General features: G+C 37.1%; 1 protein-coding gene across 1 annotated transcript in view; it reads right to left on the bottom strand.

The window, feature by feature from the left end:
* Nucleotides 1-26,838, bottom strand: part of PGPEP1L (pyroglutamyl-peptidase I like) — a 128,008-nt gene that overhangs the window by 88,385 nt on the left and 12,785 nt on the right. The window contains exon 2 of the mRNA XM_074234182.1: nt 24,207-24,259. Within this exon, the coding sequence (XP_074090283.1) occupies nt 24,207-24,259 (53 nt within the window). The remainder of the gene's footprint in view (nt 1-24,206; nt 24,260-26,838) is intronic.

The raw sequence follows: 26,838 nt of genomic DNA, 5'->3' as shown, positions 1-26,838 counted from the left end.
TATGACTAAATATTATTCAAGCTTGCCTATCATCTTCTGTTTTGTTTTACAAAACAGGTTGTATCTGGTAACAGCTAAGTGGTACAGGAGATAGAGTACCAACCCTGGACTCAGGAGGACCTATGTTTGAATCTGGCCTCAGACACTTGATACTGTGTCATCTTGGACAAATCATTTAACCCCACTGATTCACAAAAACATACAAACAAAAAAACTTGTTTCTAAATTGCCACCATGGTTGGTCAACTTGTCCCTGCTTAACTAGGACCTAGTATTTTCAGGTTTCTTTTGGACTCTTCATTGTGGCAATCCTTTTACAAGATTTAAGTATCTCATTTCTTAAGAAAATTCTTAGAGAATAAATGTCTTCACTTTTATTCACTTACTGTTTTTTTAAAGGGTCTTTAAGAGTGGACTGTGGTTACATTCATTGAGACCAGAGGATCATAAATTTAGGACTGGAAGGGCTTTAGTCCAACCAGATGATTTATATATATATATACATATATATATATATACATATATGTGTATATGTAGTCAGAAACGATGAGATGGACTGAGAGATTAGGAACTGAGTTCTAGAAGGGTGAAATGAATCAAAGTCACACTGCTAAAATAAGTGGGATAGAGAAGATATGAACTGAGATGGTCTGTCTCTAACCAAGTATTCTTTCCATTGTACCAGTCAGTATTGTATTCTTTAGATGCTGCCAAACACAGCACCCAGGACTCAGCTATTTTTATATCTTGATTCTTCTACATTTTATTTATTTCCCATCAATTCTTTTTTTCTATTTACCACATGACAAAACAAGGAGAAAAAGGCCTTGTTCTTGAAAAAATTATATTTTTTGGTATGGCTACATGAGGTCCTGGCACAAGTACATGGCATAACTTTACAAAAACCTTGCTTCATTAATGCCTTCTAGCCTGAGCTGTTTTTCTAAGAGCTAAGGACCCTTTCATTTTGAACTAATATAAGAGGATACTGGATCTAAAATTAGAACCTACTGAAACTATGTGATAATGATCTGGGTCACTGAATAAGTCTCTAGAATAGACTTGTGATTTGGGAGGTGCCCAACATGAGCAGGCAGTATTTTAAAGTCTTTGGGACACTCTGTGGATTAAAAAGAATTATATCATTAAGGTGAAATATTTTTAAGGCTTGTGACTTTTCTTAGTGAATTTAGTAGCTAGTTAATAGTCTTCCTCTTCTCTTTAGACTCTGTTATTATCTTCAGGGATCTTCAATATTCATAATGATTATCCTTCTAATCATTTGACCTATGAATTCCTGAAGGTCTTCAATTCCCCCCTCCATTTTATTTTATTCATACATGGGAATGATCAAATAATCCTAGACTTAGAACTAGAAAGGAAGGAGAAAGAAAGGAGGGAGGGACTAAGCAGTTATTAAGTGCCTATTATGTACTAAGCACTGAATTAAATGCTTTATAGATGTTATCTCATTTCAAAGACCACTTAGTCCAATCCCCTCATTTTACAGATAAAACTGAAACCCTGGGATGAGGTTTTATAGGTAACAAACATCAGATTCCATAATCTCTTAGAAATTAATCACTTACAATATCTAAAACTTTAAAATTCTACTCATTCACCAAAATCTCCTAGCCTACTTCTAATGTTTGTCTCATTATAGAAGAAGGCCATGACATCAGGAAGGTGATGTCATGACAAGCACATGAATTGGATTTGAGTAAGGAGGAAAGGACTATGCAAAGTAATCAGCCTTACTTTTTTCTCCAGAGCCATCTGGGTCCAGTGACCAGATATGGATCAGGATGACTGGAGATGGCCCTGGATGCAAGGTAATCAGGGTTAAGTGACTTGCCCAAGGTCACCCATATAGTGTCAAGTGGCTGAGGCCGGATTCAAACTCCTTGTCCTCTTGACTACAAGGCCAATGCTCAATCCACTGTGCCATGCTAACTAGGTGGGGCAATGCATAGAGCACCACGCCTAGAGACAGGAGGATCTGAGTTCAAATGTGACCTCAAACACTTATTAGTTATATGACCCTGGGCAAGTCAATTAACCTCTATTTGCCTTAGTTCCTTTTGTATAAAATGGAGACACATTAGTTATGGCCGGGGGGGTGGTGTTTCAGTACATTATATGGCTATAATGATGTGTTTTACTGCAGAAATGCATCTATTAATTTATACCAATTTCCTTTTCATGTTTTTATCAAGGATGTCTTTAATGTATATGTCAATCATTATCATAAGGAAGTGGAAAACTACTCTAGTCATCTTTCCAAAGAAAACCCCAAGAATTTTGTCTTCTGGTCATTTTGAGTCAGACACAACTGAAGAATAACACCTCTATTACATTATTCCATCCATTCTCTAACTCATACTAAAATTGCACTTTGGGCTTACTGTGACCTTCAGTGGCTACTTGACTTTCCCTTAGTCCATCTCATCATTTTTTACTTTGCTTGCTTTTATATGTCATCTGGCACGTCATTGTTTCAGTAATGATTAAACAAGAATTAAACAATTAATATCCTGTAGAAATAAGAGAAATTATAAGCAATGATTTGGGGAGAGCCATGCTTCCCCCTTTTTTCTAAAGTCCTTTAGACTTTCTAAAGTCTAAAGTTGAAAAGTTCTGTTTTGACACTGTTGATAATGAAACAGAACTGGCTTTCTTAACAATCTTGTTCAGACCCCACCCAGATGGGGAAACCTTTGTACTCTACTTAGGTTTGGGTAAAGATAAATTCTTTGAAAAGATTGTCCAAGGCTGGAGGATGATATAGGCTTTATTCTAAGAGAGAGACAGCCAATGATCATGCTTTCATTAATAAACATGCTGGCAATATTAATAAAATGATTAAATTATCCAGAAATTATGTATCTAGAATTTTTTAAACATCATAATAACATCCACCATCTTATTTCTTTATTTCTGTACATGGTTCCTGTGTGGCAATGGAGAATTCACAGCATTGAGATGTCCCATTGCATTTTTTTTTACCCAATCTCAGATGGACCCTTCCTACTTCTTGATAATCCTTCCTAATGTCCTTATTCCAATCTAATATGTATTTTTATATACTTGCTACTTGTAAGTCATTATGTAAATTTCTAGAGGCTGTCTAAAAAGACAAAGAAAAATTAGGGTAATGTGGCAATTTGTTTTGCAATACTTCATATTTGTAATGAGGTTTTTTTTATTTTTTGCCTTCTTGGTGGCTGGAAGAGGGAAAGCATCTCAAACTGAAATGAGTTATTTAAAAAAACCCCAACCAATATGGATTTTGTTTGAAGGAGAATTAAAGAACTGAATGATTTCTTAAAAGTAATTCAACTTCATCTCCCTGATGTTCAATTCTGGATCAATTTACCTATAACCAAGATCTGTTCAAAATATTTTTATTATTGGGCCAGCTCTATATTCTTCCCCTTTAGACTATGTCTTTCTTCATTTGTATATGATAGTCTGGACATAGGAATTTAATTTTTCCAATGAGGAGAGGTCAAATTCTATTGTGAATTTGTGAATGTTTGTTGAATTACTCATTTTGGAGTCTCAGTTTGGTTCCTGGGCCTAGCCCCACCATTGATCATTATGAGATTTTTGACTGATTCCATTTCTTTTTTTATTTTTAAATTTTATTTATTTAAGGCAATGGGGTTAAGTTACTTGCCCAAAGTCACACAGCTAGGCAATTATTAAGTGTCTGAGATTGGATTTGAACTCAGGTCCTTCTGATGCCAGGGTGAGTGCTCCCATTATGCCACCTAGCTGCCCCCAATTGGCTCTATTTCTTAAATGGACTAATTTGTTCCTCCTTTAGGAAGTCTCTTGCCATATCTTAAGTCTCTTCTCACCCTATCTTCCCCCTTTTCCCAAGGTCTTGCCATATTAGTTCTACATTTATTATTACTACTCCACTGATTTTTCATACTATAGCGGGTCAGAATACCCAAATTTAAATGAACTGCTAATTCCAACTTCCTCAGAAACAGGAACAACACTGCTATGTTATTTCTATGTCAGCTGCTGTTACAAATTTTAAGGTCCCTTGTGTCATTTGTGGAAAATCTCTTGTTGGAGGTAAGACGTTATGGTAAGATTTTGCTCTATTGAATTTAATATTTTTAGAAATTCAAATCTTAAGCATTATGAGGGGGTTTTTCGGTACATTATATGGCTATAATGATGTGGTTTGCTGCAGAAATGCATCTGTTAAATTCTACCAGTCTCCTTTTCATGTTTTCATCAAGGATGTCCTTAATGTATATGTCAATCATTATCATAAAGATGACATGGTGATGAAAAACAGAGTTTTCTTTATGACTTCACCTTCCATGACAGATTTTGGCACATCAAGTTTAATTATCTTCAGAGTGGTCATTTTATAGATATCTGCCATGATTAGTGCAATAAGAAATGACTGAGTTTCCCATAAAATGATGTTTCTTGTTGCCTTTGGATACATGATAAAATCAACAGTATCAGCTCCATTATTGAATCTACAAGAGAACCTATGAATGATCCTTCCATTTAACTGCAATTTCTTTGTCTTCTAGTTTCAGTTATAGCAAAGGTGTCAGAAATTGATATGATTAATTTCCTTTAGCAAATGTCACTTTTTTGGTAAAGTCCCCTTCTTCTTTACCAAATTCCAAAGAATATTGGTAAAGTTGGTAAAGCAGCCAAAGAACTGAATACATGTGAGGTTTTTACATATTATAATTCAGGGTAATTGGTCTCATAGATTCACTTTTTTTCCCTTTACCTTTTCTGTTTTAGGGACGTAGTTAGTACCAAATATTTATGAAGATCAGTAAACTTGAAGCCCCCAGAAAGGGAAGAAATCTCCTTTCCCTAACCATTGAGCAGAGACTGAGCTCTATGTTTTATAGAATACTGTTAAGAACAAAACAAACATAACAAAACTCAGTCAGCCAACTAGATGACACAGTGCATAAAGTATGGAACCTGAAATCTGGAAGACTTATTCATCTGAGTTCAAATCTGAATTCAGACATTTACTAGCTGTGTGACTCTGGGCAAGTCATCTAACCCTGCTTGCCTCAATTTCCTTATCTGTAAAATGAGCCAAAGGAGGAAAAGGCAAGACACTCCAGTATGGGGTCATGTAGAGTCGATGTGATTGAAAATCGACTGAACTGAAAATTATTTACCTTACAGCAAATTCACACTTAGAACTGTAATGAAAGTCATCTTAGCCTTATTTTGGGGGGCGGGGATTATAAAGTACAAACAGCAAATAAATAAGATGTTAAAAGAACAGGAAACTTCAAAAAGGCAAGTAGTTTTGTTTTACTAATCATCAAAGGTAGGGGGATAGAGTAAGGAATAAGGACACCAGGTCCCAAAAACACTATGAGGAAAGTACATTCAGACATAAGAAAAAGTTCTGTCCAGGAATTTTACTCCTTTTTCAAGTCAGCAAGAAAGATGAGGCTACAACTGTTTAAGATTCTAATTGATCTTGGGTGGCAGTACCCATCATTTTTAATTGGTTTCCACAGCTAGAATGAATCTTCATCTCAATGTCCCTCTATGAGGCACCAAATTTCCCTGCTCCCCTTTCCTATGAGGTTCCTGCCTATTGTTATCCTTTAGGATCTCTTTTATCAATGGGAAAAACTGAATTCCCCAGTAGCCCCCACTGCTGATACTAGTATATATTGCTCATTGAACAAGGATTTGTATTCCAAACATTTAAGTCAATGTTTATGGATGGTCTCAAACTGTATAATTCTTAGCATCATCTGTTCTTTATATCATTCTCTCATTATCAGTGAAGAAACAGAAAAAGGCCACTCATAATTGGGGACTGCTCTGTATTTTTTTTTGTTTTATGTTTTTTGCATGTGTTATTTGCATGTGTCCAGTTCACTAGTGATGAGCTTCTCTATATTTAGGCCACATCAGGAAATGAATCAGTTCCATTTAAATTGTCTTAGGAAGATTCTGAAGATCATCTGGTAGGAAAAGGTACCAGATTCTGAGGTCCTTTCTTGAGCTAAACTGTCTAGCATTCCAACATTACTACAGAGAGCACAATTATGATGGTTAGAATGCCAGATGTCCACTTGACAAAAAAAAAATCCAACTATTTTATGGAGAACTCATACAAGGCATGTAGTGAGGCAGAAAAAGCAATACTGAGACACCCTGAAGGTCTCATTGAAGAATTTTAGAATTGATTGTGCAACATGGGAGACCCTGGCACAGGACTACCCAGAATAGTGTGCCTTCATCAGTGAGGGTGCTGCACTCTCTGAGGAAGGCAGAATTGAAGCAACTCAAAGGAAATGTGACATTTGTAAGTTTAGAATATCCACTCCAGGTGTTGGACTATTTGTACTCAAACTGTGGTAGAGCATCCCACGCTCATATTGGTCTGATCAGCCACGATTGGACACACTGTAATTTGTCTCAAATATAGTGACATCATTTTGATCTTCTTCCATAACAAAGGACAAGAACCAACCAACTAACCAAGCAAGACTGGTCTTTTGGAAAGTGGACTCAGTTTATTGTCAAGACCATTACTCACAGTCTTTCCCATATGTCAGAATTTATGTTCTGTTAGCTATGTCTTCAATCATTCAGCTTCACCTCCATGATAAAATGTAAATCAGATTTCTGATAAGCTAAACAAACAAACAAACTAGAAAAAAATTTTCCTTAAACTATGTAACACTCTATTGAAACTATTCTCTTAAGACTCTGTGGGGAGGTGGTGGTAGGGGGGATGAGCATTGAGTCAAGATAGTGAAGAAAAGGCAAGTTCTCCCAAATTTCCCAACAACTCAATTCCAAAACAAATTTTGGAGTATCAGAATTAATGTAAGGACAGGGTGAAATAATTTTCTAGTCCAAGACAACTTAAAAAGTTGGAAGAAAAGGTCTGTTGCACCTTTGAGAGTAGAGCAAGTCCAGTTCAGTTTGGAACAGTACAAGCTAAGCCATAGGGAGCCAGGAGCAGGTCTAGGGGTGACTGAATCAACTACAACAGTAGCTGCTTCTGGAGATCTCACTCCATAGATTGTAAAGGGATCAGACAACTGGCCAGAAGATCACCTGAGGTCCTTTGCTAGCACTGAGTGCAGGACTCCATTGTATTACTCATACTCAGATTCTGGTCACAGTCCCAGTGGAGTTAGGATTGAAGAACCTTGTCATAATTTCAGGACAGAATAGAGTGCTTTTGGCTGCTCACAGACCAGAGCATAGGCCAGGAGAATAGTAAACACATCTCTCTTTTGATTATTCCATCTTTGAGAAATTGTAAAAATAGAGACCCCCAGAACTGGCTTTGTAAATAGTTGCACAAAAACTCTGGAGCTTGGAACAGTGCCCCCTCCACCCTGGAAGACAGCCCAAATTTAATATGAAGTGAAAAGACAGAAATAGGATGGGAGCAAACAACAACAACAAAAAAGAAAACTATCCTAAGAAATACTATGATGATAGGGAAGATCAAAATACAAACTCTAAAGAAGACAACAAAATCAAAACTGCTATACTCAAAGCCTCAAAGACAAATGTGAATTGGTCTCGGATCCAAAAATAAAAGAATTCCAGATACAGTTGAAAAATTATGTAAAAATCAAATAAGAAAGGTAGAGAAAAAATTGAAAAAAAGAAATGACATAGATGCAAGAAAATCATGAAAAAGGAAAAAGGAGACAAAAAATCCTGAAGAAAATAATACATTAAAAAATCAGAATCATTCTAATGGTAAAAGAGGCACAAAAATACAAGAAGAGAAGAATGCATTAAAAAGCAGAATTGGCGAAATGAAAAATATGTACAAAAATTCACTGAAGAGAAGAATTCCTTAAAAAGTAGAATTGGTCATATGGTAAAAGATATACAAAAATTCATTGAAGAAAATAATTTTTTTAAATGTAGGATTGACCAAATAGAAAATGAGGTACAAAAGCTCAATGAAGAAAATAATTCTTTAAAAATTATAGAATTGGGCAGCTAAAAACTAAGGACTCCATGAGACATCAAGAAGCAATAAGACAAAATCAAAAGAATGAAAAAATAGAGGAAAATGTGAAATATCTCATTGGAAAAACAATTGATGTGGAAAATTAGAAACACGAGAGATAATTTAAGAATTATTGGTCTCTCCGAAAGCCATGATCAAAAAAGGAATCTAGCATCCTCTTTCAAGAAATTCTAGAATCAGAGAGTAAGAAATAAATATAAGGAAACCACAAATCAGCTCTGGAAAGAGTTCTCAAAATGAAAACTCCCATGAACATTACAGCCAAATTCCAGATCACTGAGTTTAAGAAGAAAATATCACAAGCAGCCAGAAAGACACAAATCAAATGTTAGCATTAAAACCAAGCATCATTTATCCCCAAAAACTGAATATAATGCTTCAGGAGGAAAAATTCCTGAAGAAAAAGCCATAACTGAATAGAAAATTTGACTCAAATACAAGACTGAAGAGCAGCAGGAAAAAGGTAAACAGGAAAGAGAAATAAAGAAGACAATAATATTAAACTATTTACATTCCTACATGGGAAGACGATACTCCTAAGAATTCTCTCTCATGATTAGGACAATTAGAAGGAGGATACAAAGACAGAGAGCATGAGTGTGAATTGAATATGATGGTATGATATCTTAAAAATAAAATTCAGGGACGAGATTGAGGAATGCACTAGAGGAAGGGGAAGGAGAAAGGGACAAGTAGAATGAGGTAAATTATTCCACACATAAAAGGCATGAAAGAGCTTTTACAATGGAGAGGGAAATGGGAAAGGTAGGTAGGAACAATTGAACCTTACTCTCATTGGAATTGGCTAAAAGAGGCAATAAAATATAAATTTAGCTGCGTGTAGAAATATATCATACCTTCAGGAAGGGGAAAGGGATCAGATTAAAGGGTGTTGGGGATGAGTCTGATAGAAGGGAGGGCAGATTGAAAGAGGCAGTGGTCAGAAACAAAACATGTAAAAACATTTTTTTTTGTCAGGAGGGGTTTGCAAGTGGGGTTAAATGACTTTCCCAAGGCCACACAGCTAGGTAATTATTAAGTGTCTATGAGGTCAAATTTGAATTCAGGTCCTCCTGACTCCAGGGCTGGCTGACTGTACCACATAGCTGTCCCCAGAAACAAAACACTTTTGAAGATGGACAGGGTGAAAGGAGAAAAAGTATAGGATAAAGGGGTGGGGGGGAATAAGGTAGATGGAAATACAGTTAGTATTCATAATTGTGAAAAAATGTATAGAAACTATCTCTGATAAAGGCCTCAATAGAGAACTGAGTCAAATTTATAAAAATAAAAGTCATTCTCTAATTGATAAAAGGTCAATAGATTTGATCAGGCAGTATGAAAAAAATAATCACAACTATGTGCAGTTATGAAAAATGCTGAAAATCACTTTTGATTCAAGAAATACATTAGAACAACTCTGAAGAACTATATAACACCTATCAGGTTGACTAATATGGCAAAAGAGGAAAATGACAAATGATGGAGAGGATATAGAAAAATTGAAACACTAATGCACTGTTAGTAGAGTTGTGAATTGATTCAACCATTCTCTAGAGCAATTTGGAACTATGTCCAAAGAGCTATAGTGATCTGACCAAGCAATACCACAACAAGGTCTATATCCCAAAATACATAAAATGTATCTATCTAAATGAAAAGGTTTTATAATTATAAAAGTATTTATAGCAGCTCTTTTAGAATTAGAAATTTAGAACTACCAATTAATTAAGGAATGGCTAATCAAGTTGTGGTGTTTGGTTGATCTGATTGATCTATTTTGCTATAAGAAGTAAGGAGCAGGTTGATTTCAGAAAAACCTGGACTTACATGAACTGATGCAAAGAAAAGAACCCGGAGAATAGTGTACACAGTAAAAGCAATATTGTTCTATGATCAGCTGCAAATGACAATTATTTTCAGCAATACAATAATCCAAGATAATTTTGAAGAATTTATGTTGAAAATTGCTATCCATCTCCAAAAGAAAGAACTGATGGAATCTGAATTCAGATTAAAGCATACTTTGAAACAAAGTTCTTTATTTTTGTGTGTTTATTTCATAACACACAATTAATATAGAAATAAGTTTTGTACAACTGCACATGCAAGACCTAAGGCAAATTGCTTCCTTTCTCAATGAAGGGAAAGTGAAAGGAGGGAGGGAGAGAATTTAGAACTCAAAGTTTTTGTTTTTGTTTTTGTTTTTTTTTTAGGGTTTTTGTAAGGCAAATGGGGTTAAGTGGCTTGCCCAAGGCCACACAGCTAGGTAATTATTAAGCCTCTAAGGCCAGATTTGAATTCAGGTACTCCGGACTCCAGGGCCAGTGCTCTATCCACTGCACCACCTAGCCGTCCCCTAAAAATTGTTTTTACATATAATTTAGGGAAAATGTTAAATAATATTTCAAAAAAAGGATCTCAGTAACCAAGAATCATTTTTTCATGATCTTTCTGCTATATTTGACCCTAATCCCTAAGTTATTAATATGGAAATTCTCTACTTTTCTAAATTTGGGCACTCAAAATTCCTAGAGTCAACTTTGCACAGAAATTTAGGGAGAAAACTGAAAACATGACAGAAACAGAGGAGTATGTTTAAAAAAAATACTCAAAATAATATCAGATCAAATTGAAACATTAAAGAACTCAATCTCAGAAAAGGAAATAGAATTAGTTGTAAAGGAACGACCAAAGAAATACTTAGTACTGATGCATTTAAAGGAGAATACCATTAAACTTGAAAAGAATTATTAGTACCCATAGAACAGAAATTATTTTCAAAAACTGAGAAAAGACCTTACCAGATTCCTTTTATCAAATAATATGATCTTAATATATTAAGACTATATTAAGCTAAATGACAACAGATGGAGCTCTGGACTTGGAATCAGGATGACATATCTTCCTGAGTTCATATCTGACTTCAGACACTTACTAGCTGTGTGACCCTGAGTAAATCATTTAACCCTATTTACCTCAGTTCCTCATCTATAAAATAAACTGGAGAAGGAAATAGCAAGCCACTTCAGTACCCTTGCCAAGAAAACCCCAAATGGGGTCACAAAGAGTCAGATATAACTGAAACAAACTGAACAACAACATAGTCTTAATGACTAAATGAAGAAAGATTAAACATGGAATTACAGATAAATATTAACAAATATTGATTCAAACATTTTAAGTAAAAGCCCATCAGACTACAGCAATTAATTCAAGAAATAATTCATCATGACCAAATTGGATTAATACCAAAGATGTAAGGATTATTCAAAAGTAAGAAAATATCATTAATCATATTAAAAATAAAATCATATGATTATTTCAAGAGATTCAGAAAAAGCCTTTGACAAAATGCAACACTCGTTTATCCTAAAAGACCCTACACAACATAATAGGAAGACCTTTAAAAAAAATCATAAAATGTATCTATCTAAAGCCAAAAGTAAGCATCATATGCAATGAGAATATGTTAGAACCTTTTCCAACAAATGTAACAGTAATTATTTGATATAATTCTATAAATCCTAACAATAGCAATAAGATTAAGAAAAAGAAATTAAAGGCATAAAGACAGAGAAAGAAGAGATGAAACTTTTTTTTTTGTTGATGATTTAATGGCATGGTTGGAAAATCCTAGGATATACACTGAGATAAAGAGACAATAGCTTCAGCAAAGTTGCATGCTATAAATTAAATCCTCAAAAATCAATTGCATTTTTATATAATCATACAAATTTTTAGAAAATAAAGAATTCATTCCAAATAACTAAAAAATACATCAATTATCTGGGGATTAATTTACCAAAGCACAGAAATACTTGAAGATTCTATTACATAGTTCTTCCTAAAGAAATAAAAAGGGGCGGAGCCAAGATGGCTACAAGAAGGGATCAAGTCTTAGGCACTCTCTGATAAAACGTGAAACTAAGGACTCTAAACTTTCAAGAGACAGAACCCACAAAGGGACCCAGAGAGGCAGTTCTCCTATTCAAGGTAACCTGGAAAAGAGCAGAAAGGCTCTGGTCCCGGGGTCGGAGGAGCCACCCGCCAGAGGGGTGGCCTGCCAGAGCAAAAGAACTTCAGCCTCCCGGAGGCAGCCCCAGGGCGCTGGGAGCCGTGGCGCACAGCAACAGGGGCATCTCCTGAGCTGCACCCCGGGGAGCACCCAGCACAAGGTGGGGGAACAGCAGGGAACCTCTGCCAGAGCAAGCACATGGAGCCCAGCCCTCAGGGCACACAGCCAGCAGCATGGTCTTTCCCCAGCCCTGATCCAGGAAACAGAAGCAGGTGGAGCTGATAAGCAGGAGCCCCCAGGGCATGAGCCCATTGAGCTGAGGGAGGGGAGTGAAGAGAGACTGCCCAGCTCTGTCCTCTGCCTCTGGAACAGGACTCTGGGGCTCTGACCACTTTCAGATCCTGATCCCAGTCTAGGCCCCCCAATAGAACAACAGCCCCCTCCCCCACCTCGGCCCCTTGGCAGAGGGGGGCGCTTATGGTCATTCACAGACCAGGAGGGAGGACAGAGCCTCACACACTGAGACCCTTGTGGGAGTATCCCAAAAGCTCAGGAAGTACCCCAAAACCAGGCTCAGGCTGGGAAAATGAGCAAGCAGAGAAATAAGAGGAAGACCATTGAGAAATATTTTGCTCATGAGCCCAAGAAGGATCAAAATACTCAGTCTGAAGATGAGGAAGCACAAGCTCCTGCATCTAAAGACTCCAAGCAAAACAGAAATTGGGTTCAGGCTATGACAGAGCTCAAAAAAGACTGAAAATCAAATGAAGGAGTTGGAAGAAAAACTGGGGAAAAAAAGGAGAGAGATGCAGGAAAAACATGAAAATGAAGTCAGCAGCTTAGTCAAGGAAATCCAAAAAAATGCTGAAGATAATAGCATGCTAAAAACCAGCTTATGTCAAATGGATAACACAGTTCAAAAAGTTATTGAGGAGAAGAATGCCTTAAAAAGCAAAATTGGCCAGATGGAAAAAGAGATAAGAAAACTCTCTGAGGAAAACAAATCCTTCAAAGAATAGAATTCAGGGAGATTGATGAATTTACCAGAAATCAGGAATCAATACTTCAAAACCAAAGGAATGAAAAATTAGAAGAAAATGTGAAATATCTCATTGAAAAAACAACTGATATGGAAAACAGACTTAGGAAAGATAATTTAAAAATTATTGGAATACCTGAAAGTCATGATCAGGAAAAGAGCCTTGACATCATTTTCAAAGAATTACTACAGGAAAATTGCCCTGATATTCTAGAAGCAGAGGGCAAAATAGAAATGGAGAGAATCCACCGATGCCCCCAAGAAAGAGATCCCAAAAAACCAACCCCTAGGAATATTATAGCCAAGTTCCAGAACTCCCAAGTCAAAGAGAAAATATTACAAGCAGCCACAAGGACACAGTTCAAATATCATGGAGCTGCAGTCAGGATCACACAGGACTTAGCAGCAACTACATTGGAAGCTCGTAGGGCTTGGAATACAATATACCAGAAGGCAAAAGAGCTTAGAATGGAGCCAAGAATGAACTACCCAGCAAGGCTGAATGTCCTCTTCCAGGGAAAAAGATGGACTTTCAATGAACCAGGGCAATTTCAAATGTTCCTTTTGGAATGGCCAGAGCTGAACAGAAGGTTTGATCTTCAGATACAGGACTCAGGTGAAGCATGGAGATTGGAGGAGAGGGGGGAAATATGAGGGACTTAATGATGATGAACTGCATGTATTCCTGCATAGAAAAATGACACTGATAATACTCATATGAACCTCCTCAGTTAATAGAGCAGGTAGAGGGAGCTTTTATAGTTGAAGCACAGGAGAAAGCTGAATTCGAAGATAAAAATATGGTGTAAAAATGGAGTCAATAGAAAAAAAGGGAAATGTAATGGGAGAAAGAAAAAGGAGAGGGGGAATAGGCCAAGATATTTCATATAATAAGATTTTTTTATTATTACAATGAGCTATTGCAATGATATGGAAGGGGGGAGGCAAGGGGGAATGAGGGAACCTTTGCTCCCATCAGAGGTGGCTAGGAGAGGAAACAGCATATATACTCAATGGGGTATAGACATCTGGAGTAAGAAGGAAAGGGGGGTGACAGGGGGAAGGGGTGGGATGTGAATTATGGAGGAGAGGATGGACCATGGGGAAGAGTGGTCAGATATAACACATTTTCTTTTTTACTTCTTGCAAGGGGCTGGGATTGGAAGGCCTGTCCAGGACCATAGGGCCAGGTAGATTCTGGGCCTAAGGGGTGGTATGGGGGCTCAGGGCTTCTTGGCCCCAGGACCAGGGATCTGTCTGCTGCGCCACTCAGCGACCCTACAGCAGAGTCAGAGTGAAAGGAGAGAGAGAAAATACATGGTAGTGGAGAAATAAGAAAGGAGGGAGTTGTGATCAGCAATGGCAACGTTGGAAAAATATGGAAGTAACTTTTGCGATGGACTTACCATAAAGAATGCAATCCACCCATGACAGAGTTGTTGGTGTTGGAACAAAGACTGAAGCACATTTTTTATTATTATTATTTGGGAGAGGGTGCAGGGCAAATGGGGCTGGGTGGCCTGCCTGGGGCACATAGCAGGGTGATCTTTGGGTGTCTGAGGCTGGATTTGGACCCGGGTGCTCCTGACTCAAGGGCCAATGCTCTGTCTGCCACCCAGCCACACACTATTTTATTTTATTTTGGGTCTTTTTTTTTCTTCTTTTAGGTTTTTGCAGGGCAGTGGGGATCAGGTGGCTTGCATGTCACACAGCTGGGTGATTGTTGGGTCTATGGTACTGGATGTGGGCTCAGATGCTCGTGGCTCCAGGGCTGGTGCTTCATCCATTGCACCACCTGGCCATACCTACAATTATTACTATTATTCTTTTTTTTAATTTTAATTTTTTTTTCTCTCCCCTTTACTTTATCACCCAAGCAAGTCTATATTCATCGGGGGAGGGGTATTTTGTTCACTCTTAAACAAGAATATTTTATTAATGCAAAAAAAACCATTTGTACAAAATGAGAATTAAAAAAATAAAATTTAAAAAAAATTCAAAAAAAAAGAAATAAAGAACTTAGTGGAAAAGATAGTCATTGCTCATGACTAGGTCATGCCAATATAATAAATATTACAATACTATAAAGATAATTTTCACTCTTAATGTTATACCAATGAAATTATCAAATTCATTGGAAACAATAAAAGACTTAGAGCATCAAGGGAAATAATAGATACAGATGAATCAGGAATAGCACTCCCAAACCTCAAACTATATTATAAAGCAATAATCATCAAAACTCTTTGATATTGGTCAAAAAATAGAGGAAACAGTCAAAGAGAAAATAAAAAAAAAACAATGAAACTCTGTAATCTAGTGTTGCATAAACCAGGAAACATAAATGAAAGATAAAAATCAGTCTGGCAGAAACCAGATTTAAAATAACACCTTAAACAATATTTAAAAAAATTTTTTTTACCTTTTTTTATTTATTTAAGGCAATGGGGTTAAGTGACTTGCCCACAGTCACACAGCTAGGCAATTATTAAGTGTCCAAGGTGGGATTTGAACTCAGTTCCTGACTCCAGGGCCAGTGCTCTATCTACTGTACCACCTAGCTTCCTCCATCCATATTCTATAATACATTGTGATTCAGTACATGATCTTAATATTAAAGATCATATAAAAATAATTAGAAGAGAAACAAATCATATACCTCCCTTATATTCTTTACCAAACAAAGGATAGAGGCAATTACAAAAGATAAAAATAGAAAACTTTGTATGAAACTGAAAAACTTCTGCACACACAAGGATAAGAAGAAAAAATGAGCTAATGGGAAATAAAAGGGGAATATACAAGAATATGCTAGTACATGTTTAATAAGTGACTGTAAAAAATGTTCAGAGGATACATTTTTAAGTTTAATTTGCAAATTAAAATTTTAAAGTCTAGGAATCAACAAAGTAAGATTTCTGAGGAGTGAATACTCACAATGAAAATTTAAATAGCTCTCATGAGCCAATTTGGACTGGTGTGTGTACTAGAGCACACTCCTCTAATAGTCACTTTGTAGTTGAGGGGGAAAAAAGAGACACAGTGGTACATTTACAATTAGTAAATTCATTTTGGGGACAGCTAGGTTGTGCAGTGGATAGAACATTGACCCTGGAGACAGAAGGTCCTGCTTTCTAATGTGACCTGAGACACTTAATATTTAGCTGTGTGACTTTGGACAAGTCATTTAACCCCATTGCCTTGTAAAAAAAAAAAGAGAAAAAGAAACAGATGAAGTAACATTAAAAAATTCATTTTGGAAAGGAATTTGATATTTTGCAAATAAAGTAATTAAAATATCCCTTGACCCAATGATACTTAACCTTATACTTCAATCCCCTTGTACACTAAACTTATAACATTACTTTTGGGGTTAGCAAAGAACTGAAAAAAAAAGTTGATTGTTGTCCTTCATTCTTTTCTTTTTTTAGGTTTTTGCAAGGCAAATGGGGCTAAGTGGCTTACCCAAGGCCACACAGCTAGGTAATGATTAAGCGTCTGAGGCCGGATTTGAACTCAGGTACTCCTGACTCTGGCTGGTGCTCTATCCACTGAGCCACCTAGCTGCCCCCTACCCACCCCCTTGTCCTTCATTCTTGAAGAGAACCAAAATGGCATCACTGTGTTAGATTCAAGTTACTGTGTTTCCAACTATAGCTGATCAGACCAATTTTAATTTGGAATGCTCTATTACAGATCAGGCATGGATAGGCCCTGTGAACATTTGGGATGGAATCTCTAAATTTGCACACCTAACATTTCTTTTGAGCTATTTCAATTCTGCTTTACTCATAGAACAAAGTGCCTTCTTAGAGGCATGTATGCCCAAGTAATCCTTTTCCAGCATCTCCCATGTCACTCAATCAACTATAAAGTTTTTCAGAGAGACCTTGAGAGTAATAAGTATATTACCTATTGCCTGCATATGAGCATTTGCCTTGTGTGAGTTCTCCATAAAATATATTTTTAAGCAAGTGTACATTCTGCATCCAAAAATGACTGGACCACTGGGGCTGCTATCGAGTTCTCTGTTGTAGAGTTTCAATGCCTGAAAGAATAGTTCAAGAAAGGACCTCACTATCATTTTCTCTGCCAGATTATCTTCAGAATCTTTCTAAGACAATTCAGTTGGAAGCAATTCGGTTTCCTGGCATGGCACTCTTAATGTTATCCAGGTTTTACAGGCATACAAAAATGAGGTCAGCACAATGGCTCTATAGATTTTCAGTTTGTTAGGCAGTATAACACATCTTCTCTCCCACACTTTGCTTTGGTGCCTCCCAAATATTGAACTAACTCTGGCAAAGCAAATGTCAACTTCATAGTCAATGTGTACATTCCTGGAAAGTATATTGCCAAAGTGAGTGAACTTATTCACAGAATTCAAAATTTCTCCATTTGTTGTAACTTTTGGCTCCACATATGGATGGTGTGGTGCTGCCACTGTGCCACCTAGACAACCCGCACCTATATTTTCTTGGTGTTAATTATTACTCCCAAATTAGCACAAGCAACAGAGAATCAATTAGTATTTTGTGGCATCTCAGCTTCAGAGGCTGCATTGAATGCAGTTATTTTCGAACAAATAAAAACACATGCCTACTCTTCTTCCATTTTCATCTTGGCTTGTAGCCTTTTCAAGTTAAATAATATTGTCATTGTGGTAATTGATGGATGCTATGTTTGTTCTCATTGAAGGGATCTGATAACATTGCTGAAAACATCATGCTAAAAAACCCACAGCCTTGCTTCACTCCACTGACATAATTCTGATGAAATTCTCCAAAAATCCAAATTTTGGCACAGTTTTCCATTAAACCCTCATGACTGATGGTATCAAAAGCTTTGGTCAGATCAATGAACATTGTTTACAGAACTCTCTTCTGCTCCTGGCATTTCTCTTAGAGTTGTCAGGCAGCAAATATCATATTGACTGTAAGTTGGTCCTTTCTGAAGCCACACTAGCTCTCAGATAGATAACTATCTTCCAGATGAAGGATCAGCCAAGGAAGACAATGGCAAGAATCTTGCAAGCAGTGACTGAGAGAGAGGTTCCCTTGTAATTGTCACAAGACAATCTATTTCCTTTACCTTTATATGGATGGACAGTGGAAGCATCTCTGAATTCCAGGATGATAACATATTTTTGTCATATAAACCAGAAAATTTTAGTCAACTTTTAAATGAACAATAGACCACTTTCCCTTGTACATTTCAGCTGGAACAGAATCAGCCCCCAGTGTTTTGCTATAAGACAAGAATTAATAATGGCTTTCATAATCTCTTCTTCAGATGGAAATTTGTCTAGAGAGGCATTGACTTCAATCTGAGGGAAACAATCAATGACTTCAGCATTGATTGATGGTGGTCTGTTGAAAATACTATGAAAATGTTCAGCTCATCTCTCCAGGATCATGTAACATACATCTTTGGCCCATAAATATCTTTCAGGGCAACATGAAAGTATTTTGGATTATTACTTTCGGCATAAAACTGAATTTCATCTGCCTTCTTACTGGGCCAAGAATCCTGCATCTCTCTAAACTTTGCTTTTACTTTATTCTTAATGGAGTTAAATATAGCCTTAGAGATAGATGAACAATCCTGCTGGTTAAGCCTCCTGTAGAATTCTTGTTTTTCTTTTAGCAGCTTCTGGATTTCACCATCATTTCAGATCAGTTTTGATATTTGCAAGAGTTCTGCAATGCAGGGTGGTACACCAAATTCCTGAAGGCTTCCCATTCCTTTTCTGCTCCACTGTTGCCAATAACATGTTGGCTCAGTTTCCCCTCCAAATTAGCAATGGACTATTTATAATAAGAGAAGTATTCTAATTTGTTGACATTAAGTCTTCTGGTAGTCATCTTGTGGCTGCCATTTTTATTAAAGGCAAAATTTTTTAAACTGAAAGGAATTAAATGTAAATTCATGTTTTATAACTTCCTATATGTTCTCTTTTAATTATTAATATTGTCTTATTTCAGTGGGGTTTTTCCTGTCTTATTCTTTATTTATTTATTTATTTGTTTTCCCAACTACATGCAATGGTAGTTTTCAACAATCATTTTTTTGCTGTTTTTCTCCTTCCTTCCCTTTCCTCCCCCCATCCCTGACAGAAAGCAATCCAATATAGACCATACATGTATAACCAAGTCAAATATAGATCCATATCAATCATGTTGTTTCACATCCATTTTATGACTTTGAGTTCCAAATTTTTCTCCCTTCCTCTTATTTCCCTCTCCAAGGCAGTAAGCAATCTGATAGTTTATGCCTGTGCAATCATGTAAACATATTTCTAGTATAGTTATATTGTAAAGAAGAAAAAGAACAAAAGAGAAAAACCATAAAAAAAGCCAAAATGAAAATATTAAGCTTTGATTTGCATTCAGACTCTATAGTTCTTTTTCTGGATTTGTACAGAATTTTCCAACATGAGTTTTTTGGAATTGTCTTGGATCACTGAATTACTGAGAAGGGATAATTCTATTACAGTGATCATCATACAATGTTGTTTTTACTATGTATAATGTTCTCCTGGTTCTGCTCACTTCCCTCATCATCAGTTTAATGTAAGTCCAGGTTTTTCTGAAATCTGCTACTCGTAATTTCTTATAGCAGAATAATATTCTGTTACATTCATTTACCACAACTTGTTCACCAATTGATGGGTATTCCTCAATTTCCAATTGAATACAAATGTTTAGCTTGGAGAGGATAAGTTTATGGTCAGTGCAGCACTCTGATTCGCCCATTGTCTTAATCACTCTTGTATCCTGGGTGTCTCTTTTCCTTACAATGACAGTCTATTAAATGTTCTGAGGGTGAATCCACAAAGTTTTATTGTTGAGGTTAATGATTAGACAGTGTTTGTGATGACAAAGTCATAGGATGTACAAGCCTTTGGTAGTAAGTGACCACTGTTGTTGCTATTTCCAACTCCATTCCTCCCAAGGACCCCCTACTATGTCTGGTAGTCTGTGTCTATTCTAACTTTAAAGTCACCTGAAATTATAAACTTTTCGTCTTTTGGCATATTGGTTCTCCAGTTCTTACAAAATTCTTCTTTGACCTCATCAGTGTTCATAAGGTGAGAGCATGGGCACTGATGATAGTGATATGGTACTTTTCTGCATATGGCAATCTCATGGTTAAGAGCCTCCTTTTGGTAGGTATACAAGCTTGTTGACTAGATTGGTTTTGATTGCATCTTCCCAATGCTCCCTTTCACTGCAGCCACTCCAGAAAAACATGTATCCAGCTCCTAGCTTCAGTAAGCTAACCTTCATTAGCCTTGTTTGTTTCACTCAGGGCAGTTGTTTGGACTCATTACCTGCTGAGTTCTCTCTTTCAGGTTGTCCATAAATGTGTGCACATTTCATGTAGTGATACTGATGGTGAATGGAACCATCTTTGTACTTTTTGTGTGTGTGTTCCAACTGCAAGGAGGAATCCCCACGTGTCTCAGGGTTGGTCAAGCAAATACCCTTTTTTAGCCCCTTCCTCACACCAGAAGGTGAGCAGTTCAGGTGTTTAAAGTCTACTCAGACACCTGCTGAATCTGGGGGGCTACTGAATCTCACTGCTGCTTCCAGTGAAAAGACAATCTGTGACCTAAGCAGCCTTTGTGCTGGCTTGTGACTACAGTTCCCAGTGTATTCCACCTGCTGTTTTGTCACTTACCTCTCTCTGAAGGACTTTGAGAAAGGTAAAAATAATAAAAGGCTATGGGTGATAGCTCTTGATTCATGCATTAGAGATTTAAGTAAAGAAGAGTTGCACAAAGTTATCCACCTCATTCTCTCTTCCTTTGTCATCACAGGCCTGTGGCAGGATAGAGTCAAGAAGAATGGTGATGGCTTAAGATGAAGTGGTTTTAAACACTTCTCAGTGTCTGTTGGAACAAATTGTTCTCATCTGCCTATTCTGCCAGGAGGAGTCTTCACATGCTTGGGGTAGATACCTACCTGATCATGAATGGTTTGAGACTTGTTGATTACCTTCAACCTGTTTTAGCCCATCTGCTGAAGAAATAGTTTACTGAGGTGTGGTTGCTGCGCATGTTACAGTTTCTTAGAACACAAGTGATCAATCAAAGATGGAAAATAGCCTTGAAAAGGGCTCAGCAGCCCTCACACCAAAGGTACTAGTCTTCCTTAAACTCACCCCACACCCTGAAAATAAAGTAGATGCCTATTGAATACTGAATGGCTTAACAAACTGTGTTACTTGAATGAAATTGAATGTTATCTACTGTAAGAAATGATAAATACGATGAATGCAAAGAAGAATAGAACGGTTTACAGAGTAAAGTAAGCAGAGCTAGGAAAATAATAGTGACTACAACAATACAATTGGAAAACAATCACACACACACACACACACACACACACACACACAAGCGAATATTATAACATTATAAAGGCCAAGCATGGTGGAAACCAGTCCTTTGCTGGGGTTAGAAGCTTAAATTAGTTAGGTAGTTAATAAACATTTATAGTGTTAAGTCCTAGAAACACAAAAGAGACAAAGACCTTCTCTACCCTCAAGGAGTTCTCAATCTAATGCAAGAGAGTAACAAGAGGCGAAAATTACACAAGATAAATAGGAAATAATCAAAATAGTAAAAGCACTTAGAATTAAGAGAATTTGGAAAGAATTTTCAATTGAAGAGGGAACCTAAAGAAGTCATGGAAACCAGTGGTGAGAGATGAAAAGGGGGGGGATTTCCTGGTATGGATTACAGCCTGAGAAAATGTCTGGAGCCTAGAGATGGAGGGTCTTTTTAGAGGAATATCAGGGGGGCTATTGTCCTTGAATTAAAAATTATCACTTGAAGAGTAAGGTGAAAGAAGACTAGAAAGGTATATTATAAAGGGTTTTAAATGTCAAAAAAAAAGTTTGTATTTCCTCCTGGAGGTAATAGGAAGACCCTGCAATTGAAAGGGGATGAACTGAGGGGTGGGTTCACAGGGAGACATGTCCCTTTTTCATGAGGATGCTGACTGAGACTTAGGTTTTCAATTGGTCATTTCTGGCTTGAGCTCCTTGAGGTTTGAAAGGCAGGTGATGACAGCACAATTATAGAATCCAATGCCTAGGACATCCTAAACCCTTAGCCCTGAGAGGTGACTTTTGCATGAGCATGCAAAGAAGTATGTGAGGTGGGGTGAAGGTGCTATCTATACTCATACCAGTAGTAAGAGTGCTGAGGGAAAACATCATAGGAAGGAAATGTGCTCCGTCTCTTGTATATGTATTATATTTTTTTTTAACTGTAGGATCATATTTGAAAGAATATTAGTATTAATTTTTGGAATACTTGTGACTGATCTTGTCTTTAAGTTGTTGGTACACTTTACTATACAAGGGTGTGAGACAGCGATGGAAATAACTCAAAAAAGGAGTTAGATATGGGTTTTCTTAGTATAGAACTGAAGGCTAAAATCCAAGCCCATTGTTAGGGAGTTCTGCTTTTTAACTGGGAGCATATACACACTCCATTTCATAAGCACAGAATAGACTCAAAACTGGGCTCTATTGCATAAACTTTAATATAAGTGAAGCCAGATTATATATTAAGAAAGTTTTGTACTCTTTTTGAGGTTTTAGTACTCATTTTTTTTAATTTCAGATGCCCTGTTGATTTATCTATTTATGCTCTGGATTTTTGTTGAATTTGTTTACTCTTGAAAACTTTATTTTCCAGCTTTCTTTCCCTTAGATTCTTCTGTCACTTGCTTTCTAATTCTCCTTCCTCTTCTGGTTGGTATACTTCTAGAGCTAAACTGCAAACCTTCAGTCTCCTTTTATGTTAAGGGATTTATGTTTCTTTAACTTTGGTCCCTGCTGTGAGTATCATCTGGGGCAGATTGGCTTGATCCCAGATGGATTTCAAGCCTCTTTCATTCAGTTCTGGTGTGGCCATTCATGTTGATCCACTGCCCAACTTCTTCCCTTGGCTCTCATTCTTTTCCTTTTTGGCTGGGTTGAATGTTAAGTCAAGTTGACAACCATTTATTAATCACTTATTATTCGCCAGGAACTGTATTCTGCCACATTTATCAGGGTTGAAAAAGGACAGGGAGGACTTTCCAGAGTCTCTGGAGCCTTGTCAGCCCCGAACCTAGGGTTATCCCGAATAGGCGACACACTTTTCTCTCCTGCCGGTAGGGCAGGGGAAAATCAATGTCTGCTATAAGAGGTGAGGTGTGCAGCCATGAGAGACTCTAATATTTGCCCCAAACACAAACCCACAGTTATCCTTGATTATGAGGAAAGAGTGCTGAGTGAGTGGTTTTTAAAAAAAGTCCAGTACTAGTTAATTCATCGGAATTTTACTTTGTAGGGCTTCCTCTTTTTTTTAATCCTGTGGATTCAGTTTTAATTGGTCTATATTTTCCACATTATTCCTCTGCTGGGGTTTTTATTTTTTGTTTTTTTACTTTCAAAGTTAGTAGGGATTGGAGAAAGTGTTTAGATAGCCATCTTGTTGGCCATATCTTGTCGAAAATCCATTTCACATAAAAAAAATTGTTTTCTTTTTCTTGATTTCAATCACATTTCACCCCCCCTGTGTATCTCATTAGTTTTGTTTGTTTATGACAAAAGCAAAAGCCATTATATGAAACAGATTCAGAGAGGCAAGATGAATTAGAAAAGCAATGGATGTGAGGGCAAAGAACTAGATGAGGTTCAAATTCTGTTATTTAACAGCCATGTGACTATGGGCAAGTCATTGACCTTTCTTATGCCTCTGAGTCCTGTTTTGTAAAATGAAGATAATAACACCAGCACTCTTGTAGGAATCAAATAAGATAGTATGTGCAGCTCATCTGTAAACTTTCAAGCGCTGAATCCACATGAGCTAGTACTATTAATTTATAAGAAGTGTGGGAGAATTGCTTTGAAAGGACTCGGGAGTAAGGCATTTCTCATTTTTCACTCAGTCAGTAACAAGCTTGTGTTTTCCTTCCTTCCCCCTTTGGATTATGTTACAAAAGCAAGTACCGTGGGCCAAGGGCCACCAAAAGATGTTTCTCTGGAGAACCAGAAGGCATCGGGCTTTGCCCCAAGCATGTGACTCCGGTGTTTGGTGTTTAGATTGTTCTTACCTTCACCGCTTCCCAGCTAGAATTAACAGGGTGGCGTCCAAATGGCCCAAAACCTGAAACCAAAGAAAACCCCAGGATGATTACACTCTGCTTGCGCTTGAGTCTGGAGGGATTGGATTCTATGCCTGACCTATATGCTTTCATTCACTTGGTTTTAATTCTTATTCTTATAAGTGCTTATTTCTCAGTGCTTATCCACTCTCCTGAACTGGCTGTGTTTCTTTCTGATACTCCCCTATGCCGTAATCATTCTTATGGGAAGTCTACATTTTCCCCTTTCCCATTGCAGATTCTTTCAAAGCTAAAGAAGTAGTGTTCCCTATGTCTCTGCTGTTATTTTCCTGGCACCAGGGGTGAAATCAAAGGAGGAACACAGCATGTGAAACAAGTAAACAATGATATAAGATCCCCTTTATAGTAATCAAGTCCTGAATTAGAGGGTTAGGACTCTTAAATAACTGAGCATTCTAGAGATTTTGTTGTTGTCATTCATTTGTGTCTGACTCTTCATGACCTAGTGGACCATAATGTCCATGGGGTTTTCTTGGCAATGATACTGGAGTGTTTGCCATTTCATTTTCCAAGGGATTAAGGCAAATGGAGGTTGAGTGACTTCTCCAGGGTCACACAGTTAGTAAGTGTCTGAGATCAAATTGGAACTCAGGTCTTCCTGATTCTATCCACTGAACTATCTAACTGCCTGTGTTCTGGACAAGGGATAGATTAGTGTGGGCTGTAGTAGTATGGATGTGCTGAGTTCTAATGGAACCAGTAAATCAATCAATCAAACAAGTATTTAATAAGCTCCTATTAGGTGACACAAAAAAGACATCATCTTTTCTTAAAAAAGGTTTATATTCTAATGGGAGAATATTTTAATATCATATATTACTATATGACCTAAATATAAAGTTAATATAATACAATTAAAGTTAATAAATCCATATATATATACATATATATATATATATGTATACATATATACATATATATATGTATATATATGTAATAGCTAAACTCCAGGTGGTTTTAGAAGAACTCTGGCATTTGGGAGGATTAGGAAAGGCTTTATAAAGAAAATGGTGCTTGAGGTACATTTTTAAAGAAAGAGAAAACTCTATTAGGTGTAGAGTCAAGGAGGAAATGCCTTCTAGACATGTAAGATGGCCAAAGACAATTTGGACAGGTGGAAAGGAGAATTGGCATTCTCAAATGGGTTTCAGATGACTATGAAGACAGTCTGACTGTCTGACAGAAAGACTGACAAACAGAGGGTATATAACAGAGACAGGGTTCACTAGGTAAGAGGTGCCAACTGATATGTGATCTTGTTCTTTGTATTTGTGGTAGGATAATGTCATCAAAGACTGAGGAATGGAAGGGATTTTAGAGGTCATTCATCTTAACCACTGAAGAATTTGAGATCCCAAAATATGAAATCTTACCTAAGATCGTACATGATAGAGTCAGTATTTGAACCCAAGTTCTATGATTTCAATTGCAATACTCTTCAATACAGTGGAAATTACAGTCCAAGTATACTTATAAGCATAAACCCAGCTTCTATTGTCCTTTAAATACCTCTCTGGGTCCCATCCATGAAATAAAGGGCTTGTAATAGATGTCCACTTATGTCCCTTCCAGCTGAAAGCTTCAAAGGTCTCCTTAGTGTTTTTATTCTAAAGAAAAATTGTATTACAGCAGTTTACCAGAACTTTGCTTTGGGAAAAGATGGCAAAATACTGTCAGCACTAAATCAGTAAATGTTCCCTAGTGACCTGAGATGGTTAAATTCATCTCTAAGCCTTTGGAAATGCTTTCAAAATGACTCCTGACCAAAGAAAGGCTCATTGAGGTTTGCTTTATCTCCTTTTGGAACTTCCAATCAATCAATCAATCAATCAACATTGAAGAAATAACTTCTGAATCCAGGCCCTTCAAAATAATACAAGCAATCAAATGAATATCCATATGCAGAGGTATGCAGCTATGGCTATCCCAGACCTGCACTTAGTTATTTTATCACTCAAACCAAATAGCCATGTACTGTTTCACTGGGTTATAATTTCAGGTGTGTTTATCACAAAAGGGGTTGAGGGTACAGATTGAGAACACAATCATCCACATTATGATAGAGCCTTCAGTGGTTTCCTGTTTCTAGTGAATAAAATCCAATGCCTTAACATGGTATTTAAGGTCCTTCATAATCTGGTGTTCACCTGCCTTCATTTCAAGTATGCTACATTTGAGTTAAACCGAACTCTTCTTTTCCATGATGACATCCCTTATTCTTCTGCCACTGAACCTTTGTTTATTCTTTTGTTTGAGGCAATGAAGGTTAAATGACTTGCCCAGGGTCACACTGCTATTAAGTGTCTGAGGCTGTATTTAAACTTAGAGCCAGTGCTGTATTTGCTAGTACATCTACCTTCAACTGCTCATTATGATGCTGTTTATCCTACTTGCTATAATGACACTTCTCTCTCTCTCTCTCTCTCTCTCTCTCTCTCTCTCTCTCTCTCTCTCTCTCTCTCTCCCTCCCTAATATCTCTCAGGTGATATCCCATCCATTCTTCAAAGCATGGTAGATTGAGAGCTGAAAGAAATTATAGAGCACATATAGTACAACCTT

Source organism: Macrotis lagotis, chromosome 4 (genome assembly GCF_037893015.1).
Source record: "Macrotis lagotis isolate mMagLag1 chromosome 4, bilby.v1.9.chrom.fasta, whole genome shotgun sequence".
Lineage (NCBI taxonomy): Eukaryota > Metazoa > Chordata > Mammalia > Peramelemorphia > Peramelidae > Macrotis > Macrotis lagotis.
This window is presented reverse-complemented; position numbering and strand designations above follow the sequence as displayed.